Genomic DNA, 18253 nt, shown 5'->3' on the forward strand with positions numbered 1-18253 from the left:
CAGTTACAGTGGTAACTGAAACAGGTGACGGAGACTGTTATCTTCTTAGTGGTATATCTCGCCAGAGAATACTTTTGTAAGAATGAGGTGAGGTGAGGTGAAACATCGCGAAAAAGATTATTGCACATATATAGCAACGTGCATGTACGTGTGTGTGTTTGTGTGGCTGCTTGTACTAGTCCGGACCTGATGCCGATTTATAGTGCTAGCCCACTGAGATACCATGCCGCAGTTTAACATGAATACCCCACTCAGACACAGTATACTGACAGTATACCGACCAGTCCTTGTTTTAGCCCCTTAATGCCATCGCCAGGCAGGGTAACAACAAGTACCACCTTTTAATGTCTTTTGGTATGACGTGGCCAGGGATCGAACCCCGGACCTTCCGCTCTAGTAAGACAATAAAATGCTACCTGATTGACCTATATTGGCCTTGAGCATTAGTAAAAGAATCAATTTGTCCCGGAGAAAATAATTTTCTTTTTTGATTTCTCATCAAGTGTATTTGTGTTTGTAGAGGTGCTGGGACGATGTCGTGCAGCAAGGTGTCCCTACTGGCTGCAGCTGATGCCAAGTTCAGCACTGACCTCTACAGGGCACTGTCCAGTTCCCTGACTGACCAGAACCTGTTCCTGTCCCCCTACAGCATCCTGTCTGTCATGTCCATGGCCTACATGGGTGCCCGGGGAACCACTGCCACACAGATGATGCAAGTCTTGAAACTGACCGAAATATCCGAAACCGTACACATCGCTTTTCAGGAGTACCTGTCTGTTATGACTGGAAAAGCAAAGGGCTGTGAATTAGCTACGGCTAATAAACTGTTTGTGAGAAAGGACAAGCAACTGTGCCCCGAGTTTTCCAAAAAGGCGGCCCAATATTTCGGAGCTGAAACCGATTCCTGTGACTTCATGGGGAACCCAGAGTCAGAGTGTGCCAAGATCAATACCTGGGTGGCTAAACAAACCCACAATAAGATTCAGGGTGTAATCTCACCCCTATCCCTCACTGAAGACACATCAATGATTTTAGTAAATGCAATCTATTTTAAAGGAAAATGGACAAATGTCTTTGATAAGGTCTCAACAAGGAAGGCTTCGTTCACAGTCTCCTCCTCAAAGAAGGTCAGCGTTGATATGATGAACACCATAGACACGTTTGGGTACAGTGAGATCAAAGACTTGGATTGCACGGCGCTGGAACTACCTTATGTTGGGGACAAACTCAGCATGGTCATCCTCCTTCCAAGAGAATCCAGTGGTTTGACTTCCCTGGAACAGAACCTAAAGCCTCATCATCTTCAGTTCCAGTTTACTTCATTGGAGGAGGTGAATGTGTCCATGCCAAGGTTTAAGATGGAATCCAGTTTTGAGCTGGCGGATGTCCTGTCCAGTTTAGGGCTGACTACGGCTTTTGATCCTCTGGAGGCCAACTTTTCTGGGATTGATCCCTCGGGGTTGTTGACCGTGTCGAAGGTGGTCCACAAGACCTTTGTGGAGGTCAATGAGGAGGGGACAGAAGCAGCGGCATGTACCATGATGGACTGTGTTGATGGGTTCATGATACAGAAGGAGATCATCTTCAAGGCCGATCATCCGTTTCTATTCTTCATCCGAGACAGACAAAGTGGGATGATCCTTTTTCTTGGGAGGATTGTGAATCCAGAAGGACTGGAAACAGATTAATACATGTAGGTGCTGATATTTAAGATCCAATTAAAGATCCTGACTGTCAGCGTTCAGCATGGCTGGATCATTATGACCTAATTCCAGGTCATCATAGTGTTATTTACTATATAGATGTAAAAATGATATAAATATTACACAATATCCCATGGCTGAAGGGGCACGGGTGGCCCAGTCGTCTAAGGCGCCGTGATTCCCTGTGCAGAGTTGCGTCGTTTGGTCATACCAGAAACCTATGATTGTGGGTTCGGATCCTGGTTTGCCCCGATAATGTTTCTAGGTTTATCAGCACCATACCCATGCTCATGGTGAAAGAAACGAAAGATGAGTTGAAAGATAAATTTTGTGGTTTATGCTGACACCCTGATATGTTTATGTAAGACAGATATATTTTTCCAGAATTTAGTTGTCCATAATTAAGGGTGCATATAACACACGAGTGCATATCATACACGAAAAATAAGTCTTGCGTACATTGATCAATCGGAAAGGGTGCTAATTGTGATTGTTCACTAGCCAATATATTAGCAAATATCGCTGTGGGCGCTTATTAGAGCAGGTGCTTATTACTTCGAATACTGTAATACTTTAACAAACTCTGAACTTTGGGATCGTGTAGGTTGTAAAATATATTCAAGCTTTCATTCTGATTTAATTCTGTTTAGAGCAAGAAGGAATCTATCAACCAGGCATGTGGTTTATTTTCTTTGAATATGTTTAGGCATTGTCACTATATAATGAATAGTAGATGTATATAGTGAATATCAATATGTACTTTTCATTCATCATCAACATCTTTACTATAGCATGGGCGGATACAGAGGGGGGGTGCGGGTGTTTGCACCCCACCCCCCCTTTTTATTTCGAAAAAAATCTTTATTTCTGTATAAATTACCACCAAAGACAATATATAGATCTTAATTGTACACCCCCACCTTTTCAAAAAAGCTGTATCCGCCATGATATAGTATGGGGTCTGTGAAGCTGGCAGTATTCCAGAATGTCCCAATGCTCTCAAAAATGCTGAAGGATGCTTTGGAGCTCTTTTTTTTCACTTGAGTGCCGCTCCACAGGAAAGAGTGCCACTCCACAGAAAAGAGTGCCACTCCACAGAAGAGAGTGTCACACCACAGGAAAGAGTGCCACACCACAGGAGAGAGTGACCCTCCACAGGAAAGAGTGACCCTCCACAGGAAAGAGTGCCACACCACACGAGGAGTGCCGCTTCACAGGATAGAGTACTGCTCCACAGGAAAGAGTGCCACACCACAGGAAAGAGTACCACTTCACAGGAAAGAGGGCCACTTCACAGAAAAGGGTTCCGCTCCACAGGAAAGAGTGCCACACCACAGGAAAGAGTACCACACCACAGGAAAGAGTACCAAACCACAGCAAAGTGTGCCGCTCCACAGGAAAGAGTGTCACACCACAGGAAAGAGTGCCGCTTCACAGGAGAGAGTGCTGCTTCACAGGAAAGAGTGCCGCTTCACAGGAAAGAGTGCCGCTTCACAGGAAAGAGTGCCGCTCCACGGGTCCTCTATGGTCAATAATGGCAAGGTGCAATACAAAATGATTTCTGAAAAATCTTTCAGAAGTTTCAGTACTCTTACAGCTCTGTTATCTATTTTTCACTGTATGTATTTCTTTCTTGTTTATTCAAATAAACAGGACAAAATGACCATCACTGAAAGGCAGTTTTTGTTAAAAAAAAGGACATTATTGCTGAAGATACCATGTGGAATAGGGCAGCAGTGGAGGGGGTACCAGGTGACTATTAAGTTATACGGTGTTAAATGAACATTAAGAGGTTGAATTACATAAATTGCTTTAGAAATATGACAGAAACACGAAGAGCTGTTTAAATGAGAAAATGGAACAATGGATGGCCCAGACGTCCCACAAGCCACAATTTGCTGTGCAGAGTTAAGTCCCTTAGGTGTGTCATGATCCTATCATTGGGGGATCTAATCCCAGATTCACCCTGGTGATCCTCAGCTTGTCAGTTATGTTGTTAGGTCTCACTGGTCTGCAGTGGGGGGCACGGGTGGCCCAGTCGTCTAAGGCGCCGTGATTCGCTGTGCAGAGTTGCGTCCCTTGGGCACGCCAGAAACCTATGATTGTGGGTTCGAATCCCGGTTCGCCCCGATTATGTTTCTAGGTTTGTCAGCACCATACCCGTGCTCGTGGGTTTCACCGAAGTGGTAAACGTCTTAGACCTGCATCAATTCGGGCTTTCCTCCCACATTAAGCTGACACGCTGTGATATAACTGGAATACTGTTGAAAGCTGCGTTAAACCCAACTCACTCACTCACTGGTCTGCAGTGGGGATTCCAGGTTATAATTGGTCCCCAGCAACATGCCACCACTCACTCACTCATTCACTCATTCAGGAAAAGTGCTTCCACGTTCAACTAACACCCTATGATGTAACTGCCATGTACAGGCATAAACATTAATTAAACACAACCCACTTTTTCGGATAGGTGCTACATTAAAATAATGATCGGTCGGATTCATTGTTGGAAACACGAGAGTAGTAACAGACAAACAAACAAACCAGCTGGCACTACCCTCACACAAATAATAACACTTAGCGTTTCATTTATTGACGTTGTGCCAAGAAGTCTCAAAACTTTCATTTCAACAAAGCTTAACGTATCAGCACCCAGACAACATCACGGATCAGACTGTAAAATTATGCAGTGAAAAACGATTATTGTGAACCTAGAGCTAAAGTACTCACGGAAATAAAAAAAACCCTGTTTTTTCGATCTCAGATTTTAAATAAGAAATTACCTGCAACAAACATAACATTGTTGCAAAGTGTTATTCTTTAAAATAAATCAGGCTCATAGCTTTAAAAAACACACTGGTTCTGCAGCTGAAGCTGAAACATAACTAATCTCAATGCAAAATCTCAGGCCCCCCTCCACCAGAACACAGAATGGTCGATCTCTTATGTTATTAATATATATCATCTTCCTTGCCCTTATTAAGTGAGTGCCCCTATTCAGTGTATGCCCCTATTAAGTGAATGCCAATATTAAGTGAATGCCCCTATTAAGTGGATACCCTTATCAAGTGAATGTGAATAATGAATTTGTTGTGACATTGCAGAGCAAATTCAGTCATTTAAGGGGAAAGATGACGTGTTGGAATAAACATCTTAAGTCTGACATTTCTGCTTCAGTTGATCAGTAAACTAAAGTACTCACGGAAATGTAAAACACTTTTTTCGATCTCAGATTTTAAATAAATGCTGTTAATATACAAAATATATAACTATTCAAACAACTCAATTAGTACTAATTGGGCCTTGGCACAAATACAGCGTATCAAAGGTTTTTATGTCTTTTTACATGTAAAAGTGTGTAAAAATATGAACAAAACAGACTATTGTGAAACTGAGCATAACCAGGTGTTTGTAGATCAAGGTGAATGTCCATGACCTATGACACCTTGACTACAGGTGAAAACAGGTGTTTGAAACCCACGTGCATGTGATTTGTCAGTGGTTAGTGATTTGTGAGTGGCATTGTGGGATAGTGAATCATCGTCAAAATATCAGAACGTAAAAGTTCATGTTCCCTTCTCAAACAACAACTTACATGTCATTATTATTATGTACATAAACATAGCTGTTATTTTTATTGTTTTGATAACTTTTTTCCAGGCATAATGCCTATAGCCTGTTTCTGCCATGTCAATTTGGACTTAGTTATATTTTTGAATGTTAAAAGTGCCTACGAATTACCTCCTGTAAAGTACATTTTGTATTGAGCACTGAGATAAAACTAGCAAATCCAGACTAGTACTTTTCCAGTTGTTTTGTTATTTTTCGTATTTACATCTACGTAATGCTTTGTGTCGCTAATTAAATCCAGCAAAACAGGTTTTTTTCCATTTCCATGAGTACTTTAGGAATCCCCACCGAATCAGTGTCTGGAATATCCACCCCTCGCATGGGATGACATTCGCGAGGCATCTCCTCATTACAACATTGGGTCTGATATTTAACAGCGGGGCTCTCATTCGTCACCACTCGTCCCTTTCCGTAACCTGCAAGAAGACTCGTCCCCCTATCGATGAATGTTATGTGCGAAAATACGACAAACCAATCAGAATGCGCGTATGATTTCAAGTTCTTCGTCAAAGAATCCCTCAGAAATAATTTTTGAATTTACATATGTCTTGCATCTAAAAATATACCAAAGACACAGTTAAATGTGTTCAATCATACTGTATAATTCCGCACGTCCCGATATGCTTTAAATTGCATCTGAAATAATGGGGGAAATCTGGGGGAAATGTGTGAACCATTACGCAACGAGTTGACAATGTGTTTTAGGTATGCCCGTTTGCGCTAAGATGGAACCCGGTCGCAAAAATGGCCACGAGAGGGGCACGAGTCGCTATTCGGCTTGGCTCGGAATAACACGAGTTGGTCACGAATGCGGGGCTCTCTGCCATTGCTGGTGCAAAGCATGGGTCAGTTCATTCAGGATTAAGACTGGAGGGTGTATAGCTCTCACACAATCTCATTAAAATCAGATCTTTGTTCTCGCTACCAATAAACAAAGATCTGAGGACATCCCATTACGGGCCACGTCAGACTGACGTTTCGCGAATTCTGACCGACCAATGGAATGACTAACAAGAAGTCGACAATACCCAATCAGAAGGCAGCTTAAATGACCTTTGCGGCACGAGTTTCAAACTGGCGACTACGCTTCGAAACATATTTTGACGTACACTCGATTAAAAAGTTAAAAACTGATCAAAAGAACATTCTGGAATGGCCAATAGATGGTCTAGATTGTATGAATACAGACATAAGGTTCATTCTCCCCTAAAGTTGCACATTATGCATGAGTAATTGACCACGATGAAACTTATGAATGTCTTCATTTTTATTCAACATAATTAATCAATAAGGTTCAATCGTTACAGAGCTAAGTTTAATGCATGCTAGGTGTGATATGTCCAAAGATACAATGTAACAAAGTCGACCCTTCCATTGAGGGTAAAACCAGATATGTTACATTATGTATTTATAGAACATTGTATTGATTGACTAATTAGTACATCCATTCATTCGTTATGTTCATTTTCAGAAAAATTGTAAACTGCAGTATGAAAGAACAACCACAGTGACCGCTACCTTGCTTGCAGTTACAAGGAATTGGTTGTAGTTTTCTCAATGAAAAAAAGTGACTTTACAGATATTGTGAAGTTCTACTCCTCTATGAATGCAACACACTTAACTGCTTGAGAGTGTGATTGTTTTTACCATTAAATTAAAGTTCAATATCATGTCGATGATGAAACATGAAGTCATCAGCAATTTGGGAAATAATAGTGATCCAAATATGATTTTAATAACGGTAACGTATCTGGTCATTATCAATGCTTTAACTGGTAAGACATAACAGTGAACATATTGAACCATAACAGTAAAATTCAACTGATAAGTATTTCTTTTATAATCACATTAGTATAAAATACTCACGTCTTGGTATTCAAGAGAGTAGTTTCACAGGGACATTAGGCAAAGTCAATTATTGCAACTTATCTGGCCTAACATCTACCATTCCTAACGTATGTAACATGGCAACTGGAACAAGTAAACACAAATGAATCATTTTTAGGCACTTTGTATTAAGAAAAAAGTTGAAAACATTCTGTGCCGCATTTAACAAAATAAGAGTCCTACACCACATGGTAACGTATCTGGCTGCGAAATCCATTTGTTCACTTCGTATTTACAAACTGAAGGATGGATTCGAAATCTTCAGTTGACAATGTGCTGTACCTTTTTGACCTTCCAACAGGCAATGGCTCGGATACAGACATGATTATTTTACTAAATGGGATCCAGATTTCAACTGATTTTGAGGGCCACTGCAAATGGGTTTTGCCACTGGCGTCATGCTTGGACATAAATGTTATCAAAGCATCCGAGTCGGTCGCATCTACCTCAAGAACTCTACCTACATACCAGTGATTGTCGTAGGTAGCTGCAACAAACTCTCCAACTGTAGGAATGAATGGTGGGACAATCTCCAGATTGTTGGGTACAACATTATCTGATTCAGGAGCATCATCAGTTGAACTTGGTTGAATAATCTCATGATCACTTTCAACATCGTTGATGGTTTTCACTGGTTCAACCAGGGAACGTTCAGTCCATCCTTGACATGGTGTAGACCAGTGCAAACATCTTAAACAATAACAAGACGTATCCCGGATGCTGATTTTACCATCTCCAGTGGTCTTTACAGCATGGAGCTTCATGGTTCCTTTGAGAGGCTTAGTTGTCATCTTAGAAAGATACAACGTCGCTTCATCATAGTCCTCTTGAGTGTAGAATTGGTACTCTATTGATTTCTCATTTTGTCTTGCCCACTTGTAGAAGTTTCGACCATCTTGTATTGTTGTTTTTCCTTGCTTTATTGCTTGGGCTGCCATACGTTTACACCTGCCGCCAATGCCATCACATGGCCCCTTGCCATGGCCTGCCTCGAAATAATTCCACCTAGCTTCTATACCAAAAAGTTCAAAATGCTGTGAAATGATGGAGAATATAAACCGGTTCCTGTACTGGGAAGAGGGACTATCTGTCCAGTAGTGGATCACTTTGGCTTTGCTGAATTTGCTGTGAACATGTGGGACTAGCTTTTTCAATATAGCGAGTACAGCCGATGGATTATGATGATTCACATCCGACACAAATGCAAGATTGGTGTGCTCACATGCTCCTTGCATTGATTTGTGGTAAATCACTACTGGATGGATTGTTGCTGCTGTTGCATTCCAGTATGCTGATTGGATCTCATCATTAGTTTGACATAGGAAGTTTTCTGCAAAGTCCATTTGGATGATAATGTGATCTTCCGGTAAATTCAATTTCAGTTCATGCAGAGATTTATACTGATCAGCCACACGGGGAATATGTTCCAAGAACATCTGATACTGCTGTAACATCATTTGAATAAATTGATCTTTGCTTTGAGAAACCTTTACTATTCTCATTTTTTTCTTGCCTCCAACCTCAACACTTCTCCATTCCTCATATTCAACTGGCACATCATCTTGAACACCTGTCAACATGTCCTTCATGTCATCAAGAGACATCGACCTACCAAAAACTTCTGGATTAGGCGAGGTTTTGATACAGGTCTAGTGATGAGAAGCATTTGAGCTTTAAAGCCATATTCTGGTGCTTCGTGCACAGGCATTTGTTCCTTGATAACAGAGATGTGACTTGGATGTGCTTTGGGCGCATCTTACAGAAAGCCGAATAGGATATCTTTACATCAGGATAGTCTGCCAGGAACCGTTCATGTGTGTTACCAAGATAATCGTTCAAGATTCTTGTTTGTTTCTTCTCGCCATTTGATTTTTTGACATCCCTTTTCCCAGGCATACACCTACTGATCTCATCCTTCTCCAAAAAAGAAGTGATTTGATTTTGTAGTTCCATCTTCAAGTGTGTCAATCGTTGACGCTTAGATGTAATGAGCAATTTCTTGCCTCCTGTTACACTGAATTCATGGCGTGTTATGCCTGTAGCTTTCGTTAGGTATCTAATACATCTATATTTCTTCACAATACGGCCACTAACAACTGTGTTGACGAATGATCTTTGCTTCTGTGAAGTGTTTTCCATGTGGGCAGCTCTAATTTCTGACACCAATGAGTTTCCAATCTGCAGCTGACGGACCACTGATTTTGGCAATGACCGGGGGCTAATCCCAGACTTTTTAATGTCATGTAATGTCTTGGACTTGGGAGTAAGAACCTCTTTGTTGTCCGAAGTACATCCAGGTACCATTTTGTTTTTGCGCTTTAACAGTCGTTCATATCGTTTTTGGAAACGCCTTGAACTTTTCTGATTGGTTTCAAGTTGAGACTTCAATTTACATATTTCATTTCTTGCCCGTGCCAGTGCCTTGGATCATCGCATACAAGTCTGAGATCTCACAGGGAATGGAAGTTGCACAAGCAAACGGTTTGTCCCCCGTGATCTTGTCTGTGGAGATTTCAGAGTGGATGATGTTACAGACTCAGATGTACTGGTGACTTCAGCTGATTGGGTAATATCGCTGGATTGAAGTGACCCATGTGATGAAGTTGGTTCCACAACATTGACTGCATTTGCAACTGCCTGCTTGCGCTTCTGCTTTTTCAACCTGTACCTAGTGGAGTACTCTATGAGACGACGAGCTTTTAACTTCGCCTTTGACAGCATGCCAACAGGAACCCGATATTTGGTTTGTCGGAGCCTTTCCTTTTCCATATAAGTCATGTCATTTTGCTTTTTGCGATCCCGGTAAGCTTTTTGGATCTCTGCACGTGACTTGCTCATGATTGGCCTGAAATGAAGCATTGACATTATATAACATAACACAATTACATAAAATCATCTTAAAATCTGTTAAAATCCAAAAATCAATTGGTAACTGTCTTAAACCAAATACGTTACCAGTGATACCAGATACGTTACCAGTGAAACCAGATACGTTACCATCAGTTGTCTATCACAGCATAACTGCCCCTCAACGGAAATTAAATTGGTGCATCTACTTCAAATTAGTGATTGGAACAGCTGACAAAACTATTGCAAAAGAAGTAAGGTATACCTTCCTTTCAGTGCAAATGAAAGATGACATTTAGGTAGTTAAGATTAACATGGATACTTACCAAGTGTTGCCAAATTGTGTCTTGTTATTTCTATTGACAACCGGAAGTGTGCTAGCAGACGACATCTCATCAAATCACGCTGCTGCCGAGACTGATTAACGCGCATAATTCAAATTTCCGATTTTGGTCACGTATCTGGTTGGAACCTAATCGGTATGGCTAAAAAAGAAATGTAAAAACTATGAAATGGTCCAGCGGTCAGATATTTTTCTATGTTTAAAATAAGGCCAAGTGGTATGTGTAGTTATTAAGTGTAGTTATTCGGTAACACGTGGCTCTATATTTGGTATTGTGGTAACGTATTCTTGTCAAAATCTCAAGTACCTTTCCTTTTCTCAGCAAAACATTGACCACCAGTGCTTTTGACCGCAAGCTAAATACCCAAGTGCTATTGCAACGATCTAGTCAATATTATAACCTACACAAACCCCCTATCAGCAATACCCCAATGATTTCATGTATTTCTTAACAGGAATCTCAAAAAGAGTAACGTATCTGGTCGGGTATGTTAAGACATAGAAACTGAAGTGAAAAAATTCCAAACTTCGCGGATTTGCGGCTCAATTGTTCATAAAACTTATTTATTGCAATGTTTATCCAAATCTAGGTACTTGCAGTCACAGATAATCAGTAAAATAATCCCATCAGGGCGTTTACACTGAGATACATGTAACCGGTGACACGATAAATAATGACAAATAAGGTTACGTTTGGTCATCATATAGCTTTCATATCATCAATACAGGTGGATTTTGATGTGCTCCTAATATATAGGGCTACCATACACATTTTAAGAACAATTTGCCATACATAACTCAGCGTGCATTTTTTTGATGACACAAAGACACCAAATTATGTAAATATTCAAACTTAGTGGAGAATGAACCATAAAACCCATAACTGTCGTGTGGAATTCCCTGTGTGTGTTTTTCGAGGTTGCACGATCAAACATCACATTCAAACTGTCACTATCATGACCTGATAAGCCAGGCTCTGATTGGTCAGATGAAAGGTCGTTCTGACAGAACCCGTAATGAGATGTCCTCAGATCTTTGTGTAGCGGTACATTCGTGACCAACTCGTGTTATTCCGGGACAAGCCTTGCAGGTTACGGAAAGGGGTGAGTGGTGACGAATGGTCGCGGTAGCGAGAACTAAGATTTCAAAGAGATTGAGCTCTCACTTGGCGGCCAAGGCAATCTCAGAGGTGTTCAGACCAGGGTGTGTTATTAGTTTCCGGGATTGGATTTTGAATCAGGTGGTGCTAACGTAATGCCCATGTATATAATTCAAAGCGGAGGAAAGGGCAGCTCATGCAGTCACGATTAGAAATCAAAATGAAGTACTTGAATCTTAATTAATATTATATCTCATTTTAAAACTGGATGGTTGTACAGCGATGGCTGTTGACATGAACGTTCATTATTGCAACGTTCAACTTAAACAGTGTGAAGTTGAAACTGGCGAATCTGCATGTTCTGTAAAGGTGATATAATTATATTTGGGTGCTTTTCAAAACCGTACTCGCCCAAAAGTTTCCTGTGAAAGAGATGATCGCCATTTTACACCCGCTTCCTGTAATTCTAAAATGGCAGCAGTGATTTCAGGGGAAGCAACTCTATATGCCTTAGACAACGCGCTGCAAACGACATTCGTGACCAACTCGTGTTATTCCGGGACAAGCCGAACAGCGACTCGTGCCCCTCTCGTGGCCATTTTTGCGACCGTGTTCCGTCTTAGCGCAAACGGGCATACCTAAAACAATTGTCAACTCGTTGCGTAATGGTTCACATATATTTCCCAATATTTATATATATTTCAGATTAAATTTAAAGCACATCGGGACGTGCGGAATTATGATTGAACAAATTTAACTGTGTCTTGGGTATATTTTTAGATGCAAGACATATGTAAAATCAAAAATTATTTCTGAGGGATTCTTTGATTGGTTTGTCGTATTTTCGCACATAACATTCATCGATAGGGGACGAGTCTTCTTGCAGGTAACGGAAAGGGGCGAATGGTGACGAATGCGCAAACGAATGTCCCAAACGCGAGAGATGGAATAGAGAAAAAAACCGTCTCATGGCCAGAGGAGATAATTTAAAGACTGGAATAAAATGAAAGACTGGAACGGCCGCGTCTTCTAAGGCACCGCAATCCACAGTGCAGTTTAAGCTGCCTTTAGGCGTTCCTGAATCTTATGCTAGTGGGTTCGAATCTCCGATTCACCTGCTAACCGTTCATGGTTTGTCATCACCATTCACATGCTGATGGGTTTCACCGTGTGGTTGACGTCATAGTTTCACATAAAACTCTCGCACGCACGCTAACACGCACACACGCACACCTTTGAGAAGTGTGGCTTGTATTAATTACAAAGATGTTCTGTTCCGTGAAGACTTTGCTACATGTCAAAGTACAGACCTTTTTAGTTATCAAAGGAAGTATCTTGTTTTTTCAACAGAATAGCCATTAATTATAAGTGAAAATGCTCACCTGTGATTTCTTGACAAGCATGTCATGAATTGAATTTATAAAAAGCTAAAATCGCGATTATCGAGCTGTCGCAAATAGGCTAAACACGGACAGTTACCCGTTCCACAAGCCCGTCTTGCAGCTACGACTGTCGTAAGTCTGTGTTAAAGTATGGGAGTTACGATCGCCTTAGTGCAAAGATCGCTTTGTGGAAGGGACTAGGTCAGTCAGAATGGGAGGTTTTGAATATATATAAAGAGAGAGAGCGAGAGAGAGAGTCAAACACCGAGACGCCATGGAGAAGAGTCACACTACGAGACGCCATGAAGAAGGGTCAAACACCGAGACGCCATGGAGAAGGGTCAAACACCGAGACGCCATGGAGAAGGGTCACAATACGAGACACCGTGGGGAAGAGTCAAACACCGAGACACCATGGAGAAGAGTCAAACACCGAGACGCCATGGAGAAGAGTCAAACATCGAGACGCCATGGAGAAGAGTCAAACACCGAGGCGCCATAGAGAAGGGTCAAACACCGAGACGACATGGAGAAGGGTCACAATACGAGACACCGTGGGGAAGAGTCAAACACCGAGACACCATGGAGAAGAGTCAAACACCGAGACGCCATGGAGAAGAGTCAATTACCGAGACACCATGGGGAAGAGTCAAACATCGAGACACCATGGGGAAGAGTCACACTACGAGACACCACGGGGAAGTGTCAAGCTACGAGACGCCATTGGATGGAGTCACACTACGAGACGCCCTGGGACTAGAGTCAAACACCGAGACACCATGGAGAAGGGTCAAACATGGAGACGCCATGGAGAAAAGCCAAACATCGAGACGCCATGGAGAAATGTCACACTACGAGACACCATGGAGAAGGGTCAAACACCGAAACACCGTGGAGAAGAGTCAAACACCGAGACACTATGGAGAAGAGTCAAACATCAAGACACCATGGAGAAGGGTCAAACACCGAGACACCATGGAGAAGGGTCAAGCACCGAGACACCGTGGGGAAGAGTCACACTACGAGACACCATGGAGAAGAGTCAAACATCGAGACACCATAGGGAAGAGTCAAACACCGAGACGCCATGGAGAAGAGTCAAACATCGAGACGCCATAGAGAAGAGTCAAACACCAAGGCGCCATGGAGAAGAGTCAAACATCGATACGCCATGGAGAAGAGTCAAACATCGAGACACCATTGAGAAGGGTCAAACACCGAGGCGCCATGGAGAAGAGTCAAACACCGAGACACCATGGAGAAGGGTCAAATACCGAGACGCCATGGAGAAGAGTCAAACACCGAGACACCATGGAGAAGGGTCAAACACCGAGACGCCATGGAGAAGAGTCAAACACCGAGACGCCATGGAGAAGAGTCACACTACGAGACACCACGGGGAAGTGTCAAGCTACTAGACGCCCTGGGGTAGAGTCAAACACCGAGACACCATGGAGAAGGGTCAAACATCGAGACGCCATGGGGAAGAGTCAAACATCGAGACACCATGGGGAAGAGTCACACTACGAGACACCATGGAGAAGGGTCAAACACCGAGACGCCATGGAGAAGAGTCAAACACCGAGACACTATGGACAAGAGTCACACTACGAGACACCATGGAGAAGAGTCAAACACCGAGACACTATGGACAAGAGTCACACTACGAGACACCATGGGGTAGAGTCAAACACCGAGACACCATGGAGAAGGGTCAAACATCGAGACGCCATGGAGAAGAGTCAAACACTGAGACACCATGGAGAAGGGTCAAACACCGAGACACCATGGAGAAGGGTCAAACATCGAGCCGCCATGGAGAAGAGTCAAACACCGAGACACTATGGAGAAGAGTCACACTACGAGACACCATAGGGTAGAGTCAAACACCGAGACACCATGGAGAAGGGTCACACTACGAGACGCCCTTGGGTAGAGTCACACTACGAGACACCACGTGGAAGTGTCAAGCTACGAGACGCCCTGGGGTAGAGACAAACACCGAGACACCATGGAGAAGGGTCAAACATCGAGACGCCATGGAGAAGAGTCAAACATCGAGACACCACGGGGAAGAATCACACTACGAGACGCCCTGGGGAAGAGTCACTTTACGAGACACCATGGAGAAGGGTCATACATCGAGACGCCATGGAGAAGAGTCAAACACTGAGACACCATGGAGAAGGGTCAAACACCGAGACACCATGGAGAAGGGTCAAACATCGAGTCGCCATGGAGAAGAGTCAAACACCGAGACACTATGGACAAGAGTCACACTACGAGACACCATGGGGTAGAGTCAAACACCGAGACACCATGGAGAAGGGTCAAACATCGAGACGCCATGGAGAAGAGTCAAACACTGAGACACCATGGAGAAGGGTCAAACACCGAGACACCATGGAGAAGGGTCAAACATCGAGTCGCCATGGAGAAGAGTCAAACACCGAGACACTATGGAGAAGAGTCAAACTACGAGACACCATAGGGTAGAGTCAAACACCGCCCTTGGGTAGAGTCACACTACGAGACACCACGTGGAAGTGTCAAGCTACGAGACGCCCTGGGGTAGAGACAAACACCGAGACACCATGGAGAAGGGTCAAACATCGAGACGCCATGGAGAAGAGTCAAACATCGAGACACCACGGGGAAGAATCACACTACGAGACGCCCTGGGGAAGAGTCACTTTACGAGACACCATGGAGAAGGGTCATACATCGAGACGCCATGGAGAAGAGTCAAACATCGAGACGCCATGGAGAAGGGTCAAACACCGAGACGCCATGGAGAAGGGTCAAACACCGAGACGCCATGGAGAAGAGTCAAACACCGAGACACTATGGAGAAGAGTCAAACATCGAGACGCCATGGAGAAAAGTCAAACATCGAGACGCCATGGAGAAGAGTCAAACACCGAGACACCATTGGGTAGAGTCACACTACGAGACACCACGGGGAAGTGTCAAGCTACGAGACGCCATGGGATGGAGTTACACTACGAGACGCCCTGGGGAAGAGTCAAACACCGAGACGCCATGGAGAAGAGTCAAACATCGAGACGCCATGGAGATGGGTCACAGGGGGGTAACATGGGGAAGAGTCAAACATCGAGACGCCATGGAAAGAGTCAAACACCGAGACGCCATGGAGAAGAGCCAAACACCGAGACGCCATGGAGAAGAGCCAAACACCGAGACGCCATGGAGAAGAGTCAAACATCGAGACGCAATGGGGAAGAGTCAAACACCGAGACACTATGGGGAAGAGTCAAACACCGAGACGCCATGGAGAAGGGTCACACTATGAGACACCACGGGGAAGTGTCAAACACCGAGACGCCATGGAGAAGAGTAAAAAATCGAGACGCAATGGGGAAGAGTCAAACACCGAGACACTATGGGGAAGAGTCAAACACCGAGACGCCATGGAGAAGGGTCACACTATGAGACACCACGGGGAAGTGTCAAACACCGAGACACCATGGAGAAGGGTCAAACATCGAGACGCCATGGAGAAGGGTCAAACACCAAGACGCCATGGAGAAGAGTCAAACACCGAGACGCCATGGAGAAGAGTCAAACACCGAGACGCCATGGAGAAGAGTCACACTACGAGACACCACGGGGAAGTGTCAAGCTACGAGACGCCCTGGGGTAGAGTCAAACACCGAGACACCATGGAGAAGGGTCAAACATCGAGACGCCATGGGGAAGAGTCAAACATCGAGACACCATGGGGAGGAGTCACACTACGAGACACCATGGAGAAGGGTCAAACACCGAGACGCCATGGAGAAGAGTCAAACACCGAGACACTATGGACAAGAGTCACACTACGAGACACCATGGGGTAGAGTCAAACACCGAGACACCATGGAGAAGGGTCAAACATCGAGACGCCATGGAGAAGAGTCAAACACTGAGACACCATGGAGAAGGGTCAAACACCGAGACACCATGGAGAAGGGTCAAACATCGAGCCGCCATGGAGAAGAGTCAAACACCGAGACACTATGGAGAAGAGTCACACTACGAGACACCATAGGGTAGAGTCAAACACCGAGACACCACGTGGAAGTGTCAAGCTACGAGACGCCCTGGGGTAGAGACAAACACCGAGACACCATGGAGAAGGGTCAAACATCGAGACGCCATGGAGAAGAGTCAAACATCGAGACACCACGGGGAAGAATCACACTACGAAACGCCCTGGGGAAGAGTCACTTTACGAGACACCTTGGAGAGGGGTCATACATCGAGACGCCATGGAGAAGAGTCAAACATCGAGACGCCATGGAGAAGGGTCAAACACCGAGACGCCATGGAGAAGGGTCAAATACCAAGACGCCATGGAGAAGAGTCAAACACCGAGACACTATGGAGAAGAGTCAAACATCGAGACGCCATGGAGAAGAGTCAAACATCGAGACGCCATGGAGAAGAGTCAAACACCGAGACACCATTGGGTAGAGTCACACTACGAGACACCACGGAGAAGTGTCAAGCTACGAGACGCCATGGGATGGAGTCACACTACGAGACGCCCTGGGGAAGAGTCAAACACCGAGACGCCATGGAGAAGAGTCAAACATCGAGACGCCATGGAGAAGGGTCACAGGGGGGTAACATGGGGAAGAGTCAAACATCGAGACGCCATGGAGAAGAGTCAAACACAGAGACGCCATGGAGAAGAGGTAAACACCGAGACGCCATGGAGAAGAGCCAAACACCGAGACGCCATGGAGAAGAGTCAAACATCGAGACGCAATGGGGAAGAGTCAAACACCGAGACACTATGGGGAAGAGTCAAACACCGAGACGCCATGGAGAAGGGTCACACTATGAGACACCACGGGGAAGTGTCAAGCTACGAGACGCCATGGGATAGAGTCACACTACGAGACACCATGGAGAAGAGTCAAACATCGAGACGCCATGGAGAAGAGTCAAACATCGAGACGCCATGGGGAAGAGTCAAACATCGAGACGCCATGGAGAAGAGTCACACTACGAGACCCCATGGGGAAGAGTCAAACATCGAGACGCCATGGAGAAGGGTCAAACATCGAGACGCCACGGAGAAGAGTCAAACACCGAGACACCATGGGGAAGGGTCACACTACGAGACGCCATGGGATAGAGTCACACTACGAGACGTCATGGGGAAGAGTCAAACACCGAAACGTCATGGGGAAGAGTCAAACACCGAGACGCCATGGGGAAGAGTCAAACACCGAGACGCCATGGAGAAGTGACCAACTAGACATCCGGTTCGCAAAACAACACGGATTTCTACGTCCAGATTTCGGTCGACTGCAGGTTTTGAAAAGCATGTCTACCGACATCGAGGCTTCGA

The 18253-nt window shown here is 44.2% G+C and overlaps 2 protein-coding genes across 2 annotated transcripts in view; both read left to right on the plus strand.

Annotated features, from left to right (window-relative positions):
* The window catches only part of LOC124150053 (leukocyte elastase inhibitor-like), a 46717-nt gene extending 43345 nt beyond the window's left edge, over positions 1–3372 (plus strand). The window contains exon 2 of the mRNA XM_048402299.1: positions 521–3372. Coding sequence (XP_048258256.1) covers positions 534–1688 — 1155 coding nt within the window. The 5' untranslated portion in view covers positions 521–533 and the 3' untranslated portion in view covers positions 1689–3372. The remainder of the gene's footprint in view (positions 1–520) is intronic.
* A 9821-nt stretch (positions 3373–13193) lies between these two features.
* On the plus strand, positions 13194–14309 carry LOC125383609 (serine/arginine repetitive matrix protein 2-like). The gene has a single exon (XM_048402194.1). It carries the CDS (start codon positions 13194–13196, stop codon positions 14307–14309), a length of 1116 nt encoding a protein of 371 aa, XP_048258151.1.
* Positions 14310–18253: the final 3944 nt, after the last annotated feature.

The sequence above is a fragment of the Haliotis rufescens genome, unplaced genomic scaffold (assembly GCF_023055435.1).
Source record: "Haliotis rufescens isolate VD_foot unplaced genomic scaffold, xgHalRufe1.0.p SCAF_25, whole genome shotgun sequence".
In the NCBI taxonomy this organism is placed as follows: Eukaryota; Metazoa; Mollusca; class Gastropoda; order Lepetellida; family Haliotidae; genus Haliotis; species Haliotis rufescens.

Bases quoted from the DNA above. Each gene is read 5' to 3' on its own strand.
- LOC125383609 (XM_048402194.1), top strand. From the start codon at position 13,194: ATGAAGAAGGGTCAAACACCGAGACGCCATGGAGAAGGGTCAAACACC.